General features: G+C 39.4%; 4 protein-coding genes across 7 annotated transcripts; 2 read left to right on the plus strand and 2 right to left on the minus strand.

The window, feature by feature from the left end:
• Positions 1-3,537: 3,537 nt before the first annotated feature.
• Positions 3,538-5,594, plus strand: LOC116214941 (protein CREG1). 3 transcript variants are annotated; one of them, XM_031550463.1, is made up of 6 exons: positions 3,538-3,783; positions 4,035-4,070; positions 4,555-4,756; positions 4,933-5,011; positions 5,096-5,213; positions 5,458-5,594. In XM_031550463.1, the coding sequence occupies exons 1-6, from the start codon at positions 3,626-3,628 to the stop codon at positions 5,471-5,473; spliced, it is 609 nt and encodes a 202-aa protein (XP_031406323.1). In that variant the 5' UTR covers positions 3,538-3,625; the 3' UTR covers positions 5,474-5,594. The 3 variants fall into 3 exon arrangements, with proteins under 3 accessions (XP_031406323.1, XP_031406324.1, XP_031406322.1); XM_031550462.1 differs by having other exon boundaries at positions 3,540-3,783; positions 5,326-5,591; XM_031550464.1 differs by lacking the exon at positions 5,458-5,594 and having other exon boundaries at positions 3,539-3,783; positions 5,096-5,217.
• A 487-nt stretch (positions 5,595-6,081) lies between these two features.
• On the plus strand, positions 6,082-9,720 carry LOC116214942 (ferredoxin-thioredoxin reductase catalytic chain, chloroplastic). The gene is made up of 7 exons (XM_031550466.1): positions 6,082-6,264; positions 6,851-6,974; positions 8,102-8,214; positions 8,605-8,654; positions 8,773-8,844; positions 9,253-9,313; positions 9,432-9,720. Exons 2-7 carry the CDS (start codon positions 6,878-6,880, stop codon positions 9,474-9,476), a joined length of 438 nt encoding a protein of 145 aa, XP_031406326.1. The 5' UTR covers positions 6,082-6,264; positions 6,851-6,877; the 3' UTR covers positions 9,477-9,720.
• Positions 9,721-11,617: 1,897 nt separating this feature from the next.
• On the minus strand, positions 11,618-13,557 carry LOC116214943 (gibberellin-regulated protein 14-like). Its single transcript, XM_031550467.1, has 4 exons — positions 13,189-13,557; positions 12,983-13,021; positions 12,618-12,750; positions 11,618-12,073 (listed from the first exon to the last, which is right to left on the minus strand). Exons 1-4 carry the CDS (start codon positions 13,243-13,245, stop codon positions 11,889-11,891), a joined length of 414 nt encoding a protein of 137 aa, XP_031406327.1. The 5' UTR covers positions 13,246-13,557; the 3' UTR covers positions 11,618-11,888.
• Positions 13,558-14,248: 691 nt separating this feature from the next.
• Positions 14,249-17,368, minus strand: LOC116214938. Of its 2 annotated transcripts, none has more exons than XM_031550460.1 (5): positions 16,949-17,368; positions 16,200-16,253; positions 15,674-15,733; positions 15,282-15,443; positions 14,249-14,526 (listed from the first exon to the last, which is right to left on the minus strand). In XM_031550460.1, the coding sequence occupies exons 1-4, from the start codon at positions 17,351-17,353 to the stop codon at positions 15,315-15,317; spliced, it is 648 nt and encodes a 215-aa protein (XP_031406320.1). In that variant the 5' UTR covers positions 17,354-17,368; the 3' UTR covers positions 14,249-14,526; positions 15,282-15,314. The 2 variants fall into 2 exon arrangements, with proteins under 2 accessions (XP_031406320.1, XP_031406321.1); XM_031550461.1 differs by having other exon boundaries at positions 14,249-14,571.
• Positions 17,369-17,761: the final 393 nt, after the last annotated feature.

Below are 17,761 nucleotides of genomic sequence, written 5' to 3' on the forward strand. Positions count from 1 at the left end.
TAGTAGTCCTAGAGCCCGTGCGTTACACGAAATCGTACATATTTGATTTTTATGCTTTTTCAATATTATTATATATTATGTATGTGTTTGGAAATTTTATAACTCGTAAATTACCATCATTAAAAGTATATATTAGATATATGTCTGATATGGTAGAAAACATTTTCTACTTTTATAGATAGATATGATAACAAATCATATCTATATAAAATCATGATCTGATTTATTTTTATGAAAAGCAAATATGATAATTGATCTTGGAAAACACAAATATGATATATTTTTATAGAAAATCCTATTCAAATTTCACATACATAATAGTTTATGTGACTCACGGGTTAATGTAACACATCATATCTATAACGTCTTATACAAAATATCTATATTTGCAATATTTGTGTAGATCATAAAAATCTATATCTATATGTTTTGAAAAATTTAAGAATCCAAAAATTATTTTCTAAAAGATGCTGAAAAAGAATAGAGAAAATAACAATCGATTTCACAAATCATATAATTTTAAAAAATTATTTTTTAAAGGAAGTTAATATGAAGAAAATAATGACGGGTCACACAAATCTACATATTTTAAATTTTAAAAAATAAAATTTATTTTCTAAAAAATGCTAAAAAGATCAAGAAAATAATAACTAGTCTCACAAATTAGACTGATTCAAAATGTTAAAAATTAAAAAATTATAGAAAGTTAAAATAATCTACAAAATAGTGATTGTTCCCACAAATCTATATCTATATATTTTAAAATTTTAAAATAAATTAAAAGTTCATTTTTGGAAGGTGCTAAAAAATCAAGAAATTAACAACGGTCCCACAAATTATATTGCTTTGAAAAATATAAACTATTAGTTTGGGAATATTAGTTTTTTTTTTGTGGAAAGGAATATTATTTTATTTATCATATTCAATATAGAATATTGCAATAAATAATAAAATATTTTGTAAGACATTATAGATATTACTTTTATGTTCCACAAATCTTTTTCAAGTGATAGCTCACCCAATAAATTGTAAGATGTGCTAAAAAATCAAAGAGAAAAAGTAATACATAAGTCAACATTAAAAAAAATCTATACATTAATCGAAGAAATAGATGTTGATGGAGGATTGGAGAGTCTATGCAAGCGCTACCTTGATTTGTTTGCTCAGTTGTTTTCCAAAGCCTTTGTTCTTAGGGCTTCTAGTTTTATTGGAAGACTGTGGGCTCCTTCTTTGGTAGACAGATGTGCTATATTTGTTTCTAAAATCTATATATATAATATAATGAGTCACAGTGAAAGTGTAATAATCATCATATCTATAAAAGATTAATAGAATCGGATTTTATCATATAATATATCTTTAGAAAAATTAAAATAAAACCTTCTTATTAAAAAAATGTAAAATTTTAAAATCCAAGAAAATTTCATTTGCAATTCGAGTTTTCTAATGTTATCTGGCAAGGCTCACCGTAACTTCACTTTATATTATATATATATATATATATATATTATATCTTATAAATACACTAAAACTCTTGTTGGTTGAATGGAGGAGGGGGCGAGTGGGGTAGGTTTTCCCACCCTCAACCCACCCACACCCCCCTCCCTTCTAAAAAAAACAATTCTAAACTTTTATTAAATTTAGGCATAATAAATATTTTTACTTGTGTGCACACTTTATATTCAAAAGTCCACTAAGTTCAAGCAATCTAGATTCGAGCTAGGTCGCTTACCTACTAAGGGATAAACCTCTCATGATCGTAAATTCTTTTCGATAACAAAACCTGTCATTCCTTTAAAAAAATCTACATTTTTTAATTTTTATTAAATTTAGGTATATAAATATTTGTTTCCCTTATGCACACTTGATATTTGAAAGTCCACTAGGTCCAATCAATCTAGACTCAAGCGATGTCTTTCACCCACTAAGAAATAAATCTCTCCCAATCATAAATTATTTTCGGTAACAAGACTCGTACTTGAGACATTCCCTAAGGATAACAAGCGCCAACTCACCTAAATTTAGGTATATAACTATTTTTTCCATGTGCACACTTGATATTCAAAAGTCCATTAAGTCCAATTAATCTAAATTCGAGCGAGGTCATTGACACACTAAAGGATAAACCTCTCCCGATCATAAGTTCTTTCTAATCGAAAGACTCGCACTTGAGGTCTTACCTAAGGATAATAAGTGCCGACTCACCTAAAAATAACCTACGTTTAACCCATATCAGGTTGTCAGTGATTTAAGTAGCATCTTTTTATTTGTGATTTTTTCGATGTGTATCACTTGATATTCAGAAGTCTACTGAATCTAATTAATCTAGATTTGAACGAGGTCGACCTATTAAGGGATAAATCTCTCCCAATCTTGAAATTTATGATTTTTAAATATAACTAGAATCGTCATTAATTTCAATTATATTCTACATTGGTCATTACACACACTATTATGATAAATAAAAAACTTGATGAAATTTTTTTCCGACCCACAGTGCCGGTATAATGCCCTAGTATATAGATTATTTTGCATGCAACACCTCTGGAATTAACTAAACAATCAATTAGATCGGAAAAAAAATCATTCAAAATTAAAATGCCCTTCTTTCGATAGAAGTAGATTAGTTTTTATGATGTAAAAACGCTCTTCCCTCCCCTCCCTTTTCTTTTCCTATCTATCCCTCTCAATCCAAACGGAAGGTGAGTCCAATCAAGGAGAATGTCTTGTGTGCAATGATAGTACTACGTAGGATTATGCCACAAGACACATAAAAAATATTATTTTTATCAACAACGAATTAATTTTGTCAACAATAGATTTTTTTACGTACTAAAAATCAAAATAACAAACTTTTATTGACTTGTAGCATTATCACATTGTATTACCGTTGCATACAAAACTTTTTCCTAGTGAAGAAATGAGTCAATATGACAGGGATAAAAGACCTTTCTTTTTAAATTCTTTATCCCATTTGATATATTCGTATCCGAGAATCAACAAATTCGATTATGCATTGTTCACAAAATTTCAAGTCTTCTTTTTCATCTCCAATTACCTGATAATTTCCGCATGTGCAAATTCCACTTTCTATAGGACCAAAAATCTTTCACAAAATAACCAATCCATTTTCGGTTTATTGGTTTTGTAATGGAAAGTACAGGATTTTTGTCATCTCTCCATCTATTTCTGCCTTAGGGAGGATTCTATTGGCCCAAACACTTATTTATTGAGGAAAAACTGATCCAATTTAGAATTATTGATGTCTATACTAATCAATCAATCGTAGAATTAAAACTTTTGATTCATTCCTATTAAGTTCCCTTCCCATTTAATAATGTTCTTGAATAGTCCTTCATTTCATACGAGTTTCCTTTTACAAACTAAATTCATTGTTATTATTATTCATGGGATGTTCTAAAACTAGAGGACCAAATTGAAAATTATCGATAGTTCGATGGCTCTTTCGACCGGACAAATTTTCCGACCATTGACTTGCTTGGTCGGTCGGCCTTCCCCTGTTCAATAAATTTGGTTCATTTCCTCTTTCTGCGGTTCATTGCCTCCTCATCCTATCATCAGCGATCAGTCCACGCCGTGTATCTAATCCCACCGTTAACGAGTCATGAAACCCGTCAGTTTCTTGCTCTGCTTGATCTTCTTGGTTGTGGGGTTTCGAGAATCCGTGCAGGGCCGGCCGCTCTCAGTCTCCAAACCCGACCCCAGAAACGCCGCCGCAACTGCCCGGTGGCTGGTCGCCCAGAATTCGTGGGGCGTCTTAAAGTAAAGCCTTTCTCTGCTTCCGATTCTTTATCTCTGTAATTTGGAAAAGAAAGGATTTTGGTGAATTGAATCTTTTGCTTTCTGCTGATTAGAAGACCCATTGCTCTGCTTCAGTTGAATCTTTCATTGGTATCGGCTAATGGCTGGATATATATAGTTGACAAAGGGGTTTATTCTTGATTGAGCTGTTCTTATGTTCTTCATGTCTTTTATCGTGAACTTAAGATTGAGTTGCTTTTCTGTTTCTGCAGTACCATCTCCAGTGAGCTGGGTGGAGCCCCATTCGGGTGAGTTTCTTGTTACGCGATAATAGTTTTGGCTTTCTCGTAAATTAGGTGATGTAATTGCATCGGCGTTATAATAGTTTGGTTATTTTGTGTGGGAATCAATGGATGATTAAGCATATCGATTTAACACCTAGATGGCTCTTTCAACTATTTGACGGAAGATGAAATTCGAATTATCAGCAGATTGAGAGGATATTAGTGAAAATTTCATGTTTGGTTTATGAAATTGGGAAGGGACTCTCTTACGATACTTAGTCGCGACGAGGCTTTTTCCTTTGACTATCGACAGCTTGGTTACATGCTAAAAGCTATCTATCATAATACTATGCCAAAGCCGAGTTTGAAATTTCTTTTGGTCGTAACACATTCATTTCATCTTAAATCCACGGGGACAAAAGAGTTTGCCTTGAATCATTTCCTGCAGTCAACTTCCTTGGGAACTAGCTATGGAACTGGTGTAACACTTCCTTGTATTTTCGTTCAGGAATGTGGTTTCCTTCAGTGATGGGTCACCGAATGAGGGCAGGGGCATCCCCTACTTCTACTTGACCGCTCTTGACCCGACTGCAAAAAATGCTTTGAAGGACGGCAGGGCTTCACTCACAGTCAGTGAGTACCCATTAGGAACCTGTGGCAAGATCGATCCCGAGAACCCAACATGTGCAAAACTAACACTTACTGGAAAGGTGGGTCCTGAAACCTACTAACATTTGCTTAGAACTTGGAAAATAACTTAACTTAATCAGGTCAATTAAAAAAAGAAAAAATTTTCTTCCTAGGATCCCAGTTCGCAGCCTTTTATTTTCTAAAGCTGGGAATGGGTTGACGAGATATTTTTTTGCATTTGGATCTGCTATTGCAGTTGAAGATAGTTGAGGAAAAGTCCGATGAAGCACAATATGCTAAAAGTGCCTTGTTCACCAAGCATCCTGAGATGAAAAGTAACTATATGTGACAGAAAACTTCCTTCGTTTTGTATATTTCTCTATCGTGAAAAGTCACCTCACTGTTTCCAAAATTTGCAGCATGGCCGAAGAGTCACAAGTTCCAGTTCTTTAAGTTAGAGATTGAGAACATATTCTTGATAGATTGGTTTGGTGGCCCGAAACCTCTCACACCCGAGCAGTATCTGCACCCAAAGACGTAAGTTCTGCTATGCTCGTAACCTGATTTCCATTAGAATGAACACAATAGATCTTATTAATTAAAGTTCTTCTCCTTGTTACTTATGCTGTTTCTACTTTGCCTCTTACAGAAACAATCCTGACTCTGTCCAGTAAATGAGATTCAATATGAGATTCGAATCTGTTATACGTATAAATGAGATTGGGATCTCTGGCTTATATGGTATGGCTGCTATGATAATTAAAGTCATCGTTCGGTGCAGGGGTCGGGGCAAATGAAGTTGATCATTGTAAATAATGGCAATGTCTTGTTCCTGAGCAATAAAACCATTTCTTCTATCTGTATATCGTTCTAACTGTGCATAATGAAAGTGGCATGTCAATTTCGTATTTCCTATTCCCTGAATAAACCTCCATACTTGTCATCATTTTCTTCTTCATCATAAGATCGGAAAGAAGCCGTCTCTAGGACCATGTCACGGCGTACACTTATTCGAAGACAATGAGAGCACTTCCAGATCGGTTACAAAGTTGCTCAGTGATCATCCATCCTCCTACATGTGACTGAATTTTCCACCATCTGCAGATCCAATCCTATCAAACGAGGAAATGGTTGGTGTTCTTATTAAATAACCACACGTACAAGCCAGTCAACCCTTGGAATTTCCATGTGAACATCAACACATTGTACATTAATTAATCATATGGCCAAACTGGAATTGCATATGTAAAAATCAAATATGGACTTCTGCTGAAAGAAGTAGTTATAGCTAAAAGTCCCTTCGTAGGGTAGCTGAAATGCTGATCTCTGAAAAACCTATAAGTCTTAACAGAGATTTGCATACTTCCCCCCATATAAAAGAGCAAAGAAATTCAGCCATTTCTGCGGACTGCCGAGGTCGACAATCTCTCGAGCGTCTGATCATACCCTTAAGTCTTGCGCAGAAGACAGTATCGAGTCGCAAAGTTCTTTCCTCCTCTTGGAGGCCGTGGAATCCGAGGTTTCATCTAAAACCCTCCAAGTTTGGTCCTGGAAATTATCGACCGCGACACTTCTCATCGTTTGGAAGGTACGTTTACCTGAACTACCAGCAAAAGAGGATGCTGCAGTAATTTTACATGCGAACAGTTGTTTTCTCTGGTCCTTTCTTTTTTCGGGATAGGCCTTTTCTTTCGACGTAACATTTCCACTTTCCGACATCACGGGAAAATATCAGCTGTGATATTTTTATCCTGATAAGGCGATAACCGTTATCGAAAATTTCGTCTTCTTGAAAAAGGAAAATAGAATACCGATGGAGCCGCCCTGTGTTTCGACAAAAGTTTACGTGAAATTGTCGTCCGAATACGTGGAATGAATTCTGCAGAAGCTCCCAACACGGTCCAATCCATCAATATTTGCCCAGCAGACGGGGGAGGAGCATAAAGATATCGAGTGGTTTGAGTAACTTCTTGGCAGATATTTACAACAAGTGGCGGGCAACGAACCAAACCATATAATAAGACAAAACACCAACAAAAAAGATGAATCATATAAAATCTCAACCTCCCCGAAGAGAAAAATAAATCAGGAAAAAATAAAAAAATAAAAAAGGAAGGAAAAACAAAACCCAACCACTGAGTCTTATTTTGCCTCCAACATTCTGTGAATTGCAGCTTCGGCTTCAGTCTGCGCAGGAAACGATGACACTCCAAGCTTCCTCCTTTGCGGTGGGCATGCCGGCCCTGGCGCCGCCCCGTCTCGGCCGCTCCCGCCACAGCTGCGTCGTCCGAGCCAAAGGTGACCGTCTTGAAACTCCTTTTCCCTCGGTCGCCCTGTTGAGATTTTGGGTGTTTGGTGGCAATTTGGAATCAAAATTATAATCCTTTTAGCATTTCTTGAATATCAATATATTCTCGTAAGCCGATTTCTGCAACTTTCTCCAATCTTGCAATAGGATGAGGTTTGAGCCCCCTACTTGGGCAATCCTTGATTTCCTTGTCTAGTCCGGAGTTCTTCTTGTTTTAGCCCGTCGGGCATCGAGCCCCTCAATTTGCAAGATTCACTCTTCCGGGCTTCGTTGTTTGAGTGAAGAATCGGAAGCTTTTGCCGGTAGAAAATGAAGAAAATAATTAGTTACAGCAGGCGTGAAGATAAAAGAAGTTAGCTGAAATAGCTCTGTTTCTTTATATTTGATTGGAATATGCTTTCCGATTGAATAGGTTCGACTTTTGAGGGGTGCGAAGCAAGTTTACATCAGCCATCTTTTGCCCTTTTCTTCTCAATCTTGCAATAGTATGAGATCCCTAGTTGGGCAATTCTTGATTTCCCTTGTCCGGTTTGGAGTTCTTTCTCTTGTTTTAGCCCGTCGAACCCCTAAATTTGCAAGATTCAGTTTTCCAGGCTTTGTTGTTTGAGTGAAGCATCAGATGGGAAACTTTTGCCGGTATAAAATGAAGAAAGTAATTAGTTACAGCACGCATGATGAAAAAAAGAGTTAGCTGAAATAGCTCCTTTTTTCTTTACATGTGATTGGAACTTGCTTTCAGATTGAATGGGTTCAAGTTTTGAGGGGTATGAAGTAAATTTACTAACTAAATGGAGAAGTAAGTTCACGGCACACTTAACTCTTCCAACGTTATTGACGATATTACCAAACAAGAGGAGAGGGGAAGTAAGAAAGAAAGAAACCAGTTTATCATCTCATAAGTAACTCTTTAATATAGTGATGTTGATTATAGAAAATGATCATAGTTACAACTATGACTTGGAGCTTCGTTAAGAGAAGGGCTGAAGCGGAACTGCCTTACGAATTTGATTCTAGTCTTTGAGGTCCCTCTGCTGAGTAATTCAGTCACTCTATATCTGCTTCAAGTTGTGGGAATTTTGATCAATTTGAATCCTAAATTGCCTCTTGGGTTGTGCAGTGGAGCCTTTGGATAAGTCTGTTGAGATAATGAGGAAGTTCTCGGAGCAATATGCTCGCAGATCGGGAACATACTTCTGTGTCGATAAGGGCGTGACATCTGTTGTCATCAAGGTACTTTTTTTATGACATGTTAGTTACGATTTGTATGAACTTACAGTACATTCAACTATAATTTGTTAGCTGTTGACACATTAATCAAGAATATATCTTCATGTACTACTGCTTTTTGCATGAAACAATTAGTTTTATTCCCTGATAATGTTCATAGTTCTGCCATTCCTGTCCTCTCTGAGTGACAATCTGTTTGACAACGTTTTTACTGAAGAAGGGAAAGAGCAATAGTCTTGCTGAATCATAATTTTCAAAGGAGAAGGGCTCTGTGTCTCAATTTATATAAAAATTAGATGCTTAGTGATTTGGCATTTTGTTCCCTACATATTCCTGCAATTTCTTGTATGTCTGCTAAATCATGAATACTCCTGTTTTGGTGTCTTTTCTCAGGGATTGGCTGATCACAAAGATTCACTTGGGGCCCCTCTTTGCCCATGTAGGTAAATATATTCGATATAACTGTAACCTGCTAGTTCCACAAAAATCCAGAACAGGATAGGATTTTATTTATTTATATATTATTCCACTTATAACTTGCGGTGAAAATTTGTGGCACAGGCACTATGATGACAAAGCTGCAGAAGCAGCACAGGGCTTCTGGAACTGTCCTTGTGTCCCAATGAGGGAGAGGTATATCCATGTTCATTTCTTTTTTTTTTTTTTCCTGAATGAAGTTTAAATGGCATTTTGATGACTGTTGAGAGATACGATGTTGGATAGGATGCTCAACCTGAACTCCGTTCTTTTCCTGTTATGGAACTCATCGTATAGCCACTCATTATAAAGCCAATTGCTTGGGTTACCATGATTGGATGGAAGATTCTGGTAAATTCAGCCGTTGCTTGGGAATCTTCTTATCGATTACAATTTTAGAGTTTGGGCTATTAGGGACTAAAGCACACAGTACTATGTTAATTCTTGCCGTTACAAGTTTGTGCGTGCGATCCTTTTTCTCCATGTATTGCTTTTCTCCATTTGTTCTAAAGTTCTTGTTAAATTATAGTCTTCCGGAATGATTAACAATTTCCATTCCAACAGAAAGGAGTGCCATTGTATGCTCTTCCTAACTCCAGAAAACGATTTCGCTGGCACAGATCAGGTTATTAGTTTACACATACATACTTCTATTTCCTCGGTTAATATTCTCAATATTAGCTGCATGCAGTGGTTTTGGCTTCAACTCTGATCTCACTCTGTAAGCTGTTCCTTTTGTGCAGTCCATCTCTTTGGAGGAAATACGGGAATCGACGGCCAACATGTGATTCTTCCCAGTATCAAATCAACTCGGATTGAGATTTCAAGCTTTTGGGCTTAGATGTGGAACACCGAGAAGATGAAATACAATCTGAGAGGAACTGGAGAAGGATGAAGAGTAGTAACTCTTCTAACCCTCCTGTTTGTATATTATGTTCTTATCTGAGGCATACAGACTGTATCTTCCATAGTTTGCTTTTGTGGAAAAAAGAGGTCAATGAAATCTTTACTGCTTGGCTAGTTCTTGATAAATCATGATAACTGAGACATCGTTCATTGACAAATGACAATGAATGCCATTGATTAAGACGTATGAACGCAATGGGACCGAGATTAACTTTCACAAAGCAGATACGAAAGATATTATCATCATATTTCGAGGAACAACAGACTTTTCACATACGTATAATCTTCCAAAGTTTCCTATTTTTCATAAAAAAAAAACCCACTTGAGCACGGTAACTAGACCGATGCAATGGAAACTGCCTTTTATTAAATCTTCTAGCCATGACTGTGAGAAGACCCACAAATGGAAAAAAGGCCCCAAAACTCCCACGTGTATCAAGCGATTTTCTCGAGGAGAAGGAATGAAACGGCAGCACCCACAAGCCCGGTCAAATGCCGAGCTCGGAGAAGATGGCATCAGGGCATAGGGTGCACCGTTTGTCTGAGGTGCAGGGGCTGTGGCAGTGACGTCTGCCAAAGCGAAAGTCGTGTAGCAACTGCAGATGATGGCGGAAAAGGAGAAAACTTTTGCATAAGAAGTATGAGATAGATTTTGTATAAGATCTGCCTCGAAGAATCGGCTGATGAAACTTTGCTCTGTGTCTTCTTGCACTGTTTGCGGCCTATACCAGAGCTCCTCTATACATAGATGTACGGTCTGGATGTGGTGAAGAGGATTCCCTCTCAATGAATGGAAAAACCTAGGAGATTCCTTGTCTTGTCCCGAGATACAGTCGCTCGTTCATGGCAAATGTGTCCATTCCCCTGTATGTAATTTGGAGAAAATTCCCAACTGGAGGAATGTTGTTTTTTGGTGTTGGCTGATGAACATTCCTCGAAAATTACGGTGGCAAGTCATTGTATCATTTGTTTCCGCTGTCGTTTAGTTGTAATTCCTCCAACTTTTGAGACAAATCAGGACCATCAGCTCGCCATCATAATCATCGATGAATGCAGTGTCTCGGTAGATTAGGCTACCATGTTGGTCTCAAAAAATATCCGATGAAGAGCCTTGGGGGATCCTTCAAACAAGTCGAACAGATACTTCTCCAAATCCTCAGGCAATCAGTCACTTGATGAACTTCGCCAAACACTTCCCAAAACGTATAAGATTCCCAAATTTTATGAGAAATGGTCAATATGCAGGAATCAGCTCTGCTGATACTGATGCTTGAAGCGATTTCTGTGGCTGCAGAAGACAAGATGTAGACTCACTCCCTGTTGAGAGGCACCAAGACACAGGTAAGAGTTCGAACCCAAGTTGAGTGTTCTCCTATTCCGACTTTGGAGCCTCTGGTAGCACAGCTGAGGCAGCAATGGGTTGAAACTCATCTTTCCTGGATCGACGGCCTGTGCTTAATCAAGCGATGTTCCAGGAGAATCTTATGAGAATTTAAAAGATCCAATCCTTTGATAGAGAAAATGATTCAGAATGGAATGATTTTGAATATCGATTCATTAGTAAAAAACTTTCTCCCACTTTTGAATTGCCCAAGGCCCGAAGCAAGAACTTTATGTAAGAGTTGAAGCCCCAAAGGGCGAGGCGAAGAACTTTGTGTGGTACCTTCATGTAAATTTAAAGCTAGTCTTTCCTTGTTAGAGAAGTCTCTGGTGTGGCTGAAACGGACAAAGCCTTCTTCCTAGCTGCAATTTCCCCTTGGCAAGGGCCGGTGGCTCTCTCAGAACATTGATGATGCTGCAGACATCATCAAACACGATAAAAGATTTCAACGTGACATAGGCATGTCTTGTCCATAAGGACCTAGGGAAACATGTATTGTGGTAATCCATAATGTGATTCAGGAGTTGACGAAGACCGTATAGAAGTCGCTACTCATGGCAAGATGAGGAGTTATCCATCAGCCTAGGCGGAGTTACTGTTCCTTTTCCCTTTAGACATAAATGTTTTCAAACAAACGTGAGATACCCGACTCAAATTCGTAATCGGGATAAACATGCATTCTGCATTGATGAACAAAAACTCTGCATTGCTGATTCTGATACATTAGAGTTGAATGGAAAACAATTTATTTCCCACACCCCTAACCTTCCAGATTTATAGCAGGGGCCTCCGGAGGATAGATCCTCAGCAAAATGAGAACATGAAGAAGCACAGAAGAATTACAGATTATGAATGAAGAACACAGATTCATTCTTTCATAGGAAGAAACATGTGATATGATAATTTGTTGTGTTCAGGGGCACTTGATACGGTTGCCATGGGTGGTCATGTTGGTGTAGCACTTCCCGCACATCTGCTGGTTGCCGTACGTCCCTGGTGGCACGCACCTGCAGCGGTCACAGCATGTCATGCAGGCCCTCATGCACAGCCTCTTCCTCGAGTGGAGCTGACACCTCCGGTCACACAGTGGGATGCAATCTAGAATTGAAACAACAATTATTGTGATAAAAAAGAGAAAAGTCTCTGTTCTTTTCCTGTTTGAAGTCTGTCGTTTCAAGTTTGGGAATATTTAGCAATCCGAAGTTTTGAATATTGCAATAAGCACCACCGTGAAATTCATCCTTCGGTGCCACTTCACACTGATTTCCAAACATTAAGACTTAGACAGGAGCCATGATACTATGAGGCACCATCGGTATGAAGCCTCGGAATGGCTTCTAGGATCAGTTTTACTGGGATAACTGAATGCATTTGCACAAACTGACCTCAGTAATGGTATTGCAGTTAATTGGTTAGATGGTGCTTGATAATCGGCGTGTTATAAAATTGACCAACATAACTTTTAGGATGCAGATCGGTGTCAATATAAACTTCAAGTCGCAGAGTGAAGCAATTCACCAAACATGACATTGCAACTTCAGGGGTGAATGTGGTTAAGAGGCAACACTCCAGGGCTCAAAACATAATTTTCCCAAAGAAGAAAGGAGCAGGGGTGCTGTTGTATATAGGTGTTTTGTCCAACCTGCTTTAGACTTCACTGGGGGCATCACGGGGCTCGTCGGGGGCTTTGCTGACAGCTGAGGGGCCGATGCCGGTGCCTTGGCCGGGCTATGAGCTGGGGCCAATCCCAGGTGACCATTTGTGACTGGAGGATCCTGCAGCATAAAAAGTGAAGACTTCATTAGATACCAGGGGTCTCACCAAAAAAGTGAAGACTTTCATCAGCTCAACACAGGTTGTTTGAAAGCAGAGCTGGGATAGAATGGACAATCAGTTTATGTCCGGTTCGTGATTCCAGGGCCCCGACAAACAACTAACACGAATAAGTAATTGCCAGTTAAAGTGACCGAGAGTTTGCATTGAAATGGTATGTAAAGAACGCCTTACCTTAATCTTGTTAGTTTGTTTCTCATCACTCGAAGAAACCTACAGACAAGTATGCAACCGATCACGATTACTGATTAAAAACTTGCTTCGAATACAAGGATGGAATACTCTAGGTGGCCACTATAGCATTTTCGATATCGTTATAACAACCAACTACCAGTCTTCACAGCCAACACGCAGAGAGAGAGAGAGAGAGAGGACTAAACCTTGGTGGTGAGCAGGAGGAGAGTGGCCAGCAGGAAAGCCATGGCTTTAGGAGCCATTGCTGTGACAGAGCAAACACAAAGGAAGCTACCGAGTGATGGAAGGAGGTGACGCTTTCAGTGAGTATAAATAGAGGTCTGAGCAGAGAGAAAGACAGCGAGTAAGGTTTTGAATTTGGGTTGGGAGGTGCTTGACAGCTTAAGGGAGGCCAAGTTATGGCTGTCTCTCTGCAGGGAATCTTGAGTCTTGGGCACATTTTCCGATGTCTGTCTTCCCTAATTTAGTAATATCATCTTGTCTTCCCACTGCCACTGTAAGTCAGATTTGAGAGAGCCGCTACGATCCTGGAACCGTCGGATTGGGTGGGGGGTGACTGCTTCACACTGGGGCGTTGTCCATCCATCTAACGGTCCTCGGGACCATAATATATTTATCTTAGATTTGGTTCGGTTGTGTCCGTATTAGTTTATGGGTGTGTTCATGGTGTAGCCCGAGGCTTCTGTTCTGTGTTCTGCAGCAACTTGTAACGTGCTGTAAGTAAATCAGAGCTTACATGCGTGCCGGTTTCCCTCTGTTTCCTCAAACAGGTCCAGTGGTCCACTTGTGTGCTGTCTAAGTTAACTGCGAGGCTCTGCTTGGTAACTTGAGCATGGACTGACTGGGGACGTCGGAGACTGAGACTGGATTTAATCAAGTATCGAGCATTAATCAGCCTAGGTCCTGTCGACTTTCTATATCGACCCGATTCATGTTGTAATATGAGTCTGAATCTGGAACACGGGAGGCGACTCGATACATCTTCTCTAACAAGAAGGGGAGAGGAGGTGTCTGGGGGATCCCCGTGAATGTTTCCCCGCGATGGCGATGATAATGCAGGAGAATAGTGAAGATGGAGATTCTGGTGATTAACTTTCGATGTTCATTAGGATCTAGACATGGAAGTTCTAGAGGTTCAAAAATCCCGATTCTAAACCATTCCGTTGATTGTAGATCTATGCGAGTTTCGTGTCTTCCAGTTCCTGAAGATTTTATGTTGAAGATTGACATAGTCTAGCTTGCACGAACAGCTAAATTGCAGATGCCATGAGCCCTTGATTTTATGTTTCGGGTCTTTCAGTACCTGAAGAGTTTATTTTCAGGGTCACGAATCCGAATAGCATACAATCTTAAGCCCCAGTCAAGATGACATGAAACTGACCCAAGCCCTCAGTTGACAGAAAAGATCAAGAATCAGCTAACTAGCAACAACACTTGATTCCCGTCAAACATCCACTCTCGACACAGACACAGGCTCCTCAACAATTCACGAACCTTCGGATCCCGTTTTGCCTCTGGTATATCTGCAGAACCACGTAGGCCAGGCTATGCACATTACATACAAGTGCCTATTAAAGATATATAAATAGTCATAAACATGAAGAGTGGCAGTGGGATTCTTCTGATATAATAATCTAACCATGTGATGCCACATGCATTTCCCTGTGCTCCGACATTGGTCTATGCATCCACATAAGTTGGATTTGCTTGATACATTCATAGATACATGTGTGTGTGTATATAAAAAATATATATTCGTTTTCCCTTAACTAGATCTACCTGAATTAAAAATGGGCCTACAAGCATCCATTGCATGAGTCAAATTGGATTCGAGCAAGATGGAAAATGTCTGTGTATTATCATCTTTATATTTTTCCACTTTTGGAAGGCTAAACCAGGTAGTTTGGAATACCTCCTTCGTGTTGGAATAACCTCACAATTTATTTTGATAGGATTTATTGTGATTTGCTTGGACCGTAGTCGACAGCATCTTCGATTGCCAGATTCTCATGAGCAGAGTGAACTAAAGTAGAATGCCACCTAATAACATATTTGCCGCACAGGTAGCATAGTTACCTAATGCATAAGAGATATTTTACCATGATTCAAATAAACAGTAATCGATCATATAAGAGAGAGAATCAGTAACAAGTTCGGGGAATTTTCTTTTCCACTCTACCTCTTCAACTTCAGCCTATTGTACATGGGAACATACGAGACAGTTTCGAGTTGTTGATTATATTATATCAAGAATTGGGAGAGACATTCAAAACCTCACCTTGTCTAACGTTTTAGAGTTGGAAGATAAGCTTTAAACGAGGATCTCTTCTTCATCCGCGAAGCTCAAATTCAATGTTTGTAACTTGAAGCCCGCGCCCTGTATGGCCTCAATCAAACTGGAAGCCACCCCTGTTGCTTGTATAGTTGTCTCCTTTCTTAGCTGTAAACAACAAGACAAGGAAAAAAGTATGATATTTTGAAGGAAGTATTGAAAACATTGCCTTCAAATGAGCTACTGTGCTTTCAGGAATTATGGCATTAGTTAAACATAGCGATAAGAAAGTAAAGCCATCAAGTTCTGGGTCCTTCTTGTCTATATCCAAAAGAAAAATGAATGCAGGACAAGTAGCAACAAACACGAGGGTAAGCATGCTTTACTTCTATGATTACCTCGACACTAGCTATGCCTTCAACAACTTGGACCTTCAAGTCGCTAATGCCCTCGGTTCCCTAAAAAGAATTGAGAAAACATCAGAAGACATTGGTTGACAGACCCTTATAAGGTATTTGTGACTATGAGTCTATGACAATAGTAATAAAGCATCTGATCAAAGGGTACAATGAATTTAATGCCTAAAGAACAAAACAAAGATACTCCGTAACAACCGAAACATTAGGACACAGGAAGAATGGTTCTCTTCCAAGGTCGTACTGTCAAGTGTCGCCAAAAGGAGATGAGGATATTGTTTTTGAGCCTCTTTGATTGGCAGATTTTCTGCTCATCAAAACCACTTTGAAAGAGTTAATTCAAACCATGTGCTGAACCACCACCTGCTCCCCGTCTAATTGGCTCTCCATAAGCATTTGTGGAACGACAGTGAAAACTCACTGCTGATAGAAGTACATGAATGAACAATTGACTTACATCTCATTATTGTTGCCATAAAGTTATAGAAGTTTGGATACTGTAACCTACCTCTAATGCCTTTGACACTGTAGGAATACCACTTTCATTCATTGAACCCTCTGCCTGCAGAAGGGAGAAAGAAAAGAACTCGATTATTTACATCTACAAGCGAAAAACAAAGAGGCTTTTGTTATTAAACATGTACGTCTACATACAAGACAGAACGATGCAATCTTGGATAAGATATCCACGCAGCGCAGGTTAACATCTCTCATCATCAGTCCAACGACTCATTCAAATATAAAGGACAGCATTTGGATATAAACAGTGAAACATTGCAAGCCCTGTTCAGATCATATCGGATACACCAAAGTGAACCACCAGTCATGCTCATTTGCGTCATCAAAATCGAAGCATGCTCCACGGATTAACCGGAACTTGCACAATTAGCTCAAACATACTGAACTGAAGAGCACCGTCTCCGCTTCTTTATAGTCATATATCGACTATATCCGAACACTCCCGTCCCGTAAAAGAACATGATGCATTCTGTTTGCAGGAAGTAAGATTTTTCATCCTTGACAACTCGAAAGCTCCTCGCTACATAACGAACATCAGCTCAGACGAAATTACTCATCTAGCTCAGATAAGGAACTCTTTCCCTCCAAATTCCAACCTTTGTCGGACCATCGTAAGGCCAACTTCATCAAGCACAGAGCTTTCTCCCTCTAAGCTAAAACCAGAGAATGCTCAAGATTTCTTTTAAACAGAGAACACGGTGACTCCACAGGAGCCATCAGGCAGGTGCAGGAGCTTACTTGAAAGAACATGGTAAGGGTGTCGGAAGGGGAGACGGGAACAGAGACGACGGGCTGCTCTTCCGCGACTTCTGCGGGTTCTTCCTCGGCCGACGCCACCCTCCTCATTCTCCTCCTCCCCTGACTGCACCTCCCTCTCAGCGCCAAATGCTCGAAACGGTCGGCGCTCCTGAGGACCCGGAACTGAGGATTCTGGGGAGGGAAGAAGCTCACGAGGGAAGGGGCGGGAGCTGAGCGGGGAGGAGCAGCGACAAAAGTGAATGCGGAGACTGCCGCCATTGCTGCTTCGATGAGCTTCCTTCGTCTGAGAGGGAGACAGCGCTGTGAAGCTACGCTTGCAGAGATTAATCCATTCGTTGGAGAGTACGGGAAGAGCGTTATCTGCTGGCGAGGGTGTTTCTGCATTTCAGGTGATAGTCCGGTTACCAATTTACAAATTCTCATTTTTCTGAAATTTTGTAAATTCTCATTTCCCTCCCCAATCTTAATGGTCGATTTCTGGGATTAACTACAAGGACATCATATATATAACTTCCAGTGGACATCAGAAAAGAATAATCTTTAGAATGAATCGAGATTTAAGACCGTCAATTTTGATTTATCACCACGTGCAGAAGCTTATAGCATCAGTTTTGCGCGTCACGAGTTTGCGATCAACTAGATAAGGATTCTTCCCTAATAATTTCAGGTCACGTCAGAAATTTGCCATCTCTCTCAACTTGCCAAATATTATTTACAAGGTGATTCTATGGAGGAGCACGCCGAGCAGTTTCGGTTACAGACCAAAAGTTCCGAAGTCATCGGCTATTTTAA

Source organism: Punica granatum, chromosome 7 (assembly GCF_007655135.1).
Source record: "Punica granatum isolate Tunisia-2019 chromosome 7, ASM765513v2, whole genome shotgun sequence".
NCBI classification, from domain to species: Eukaryota; Viridiplantae; Streptophyta; class Magnoliopsida; order Myrtales; family Lythraceae; genus Punica; species Punica granatum.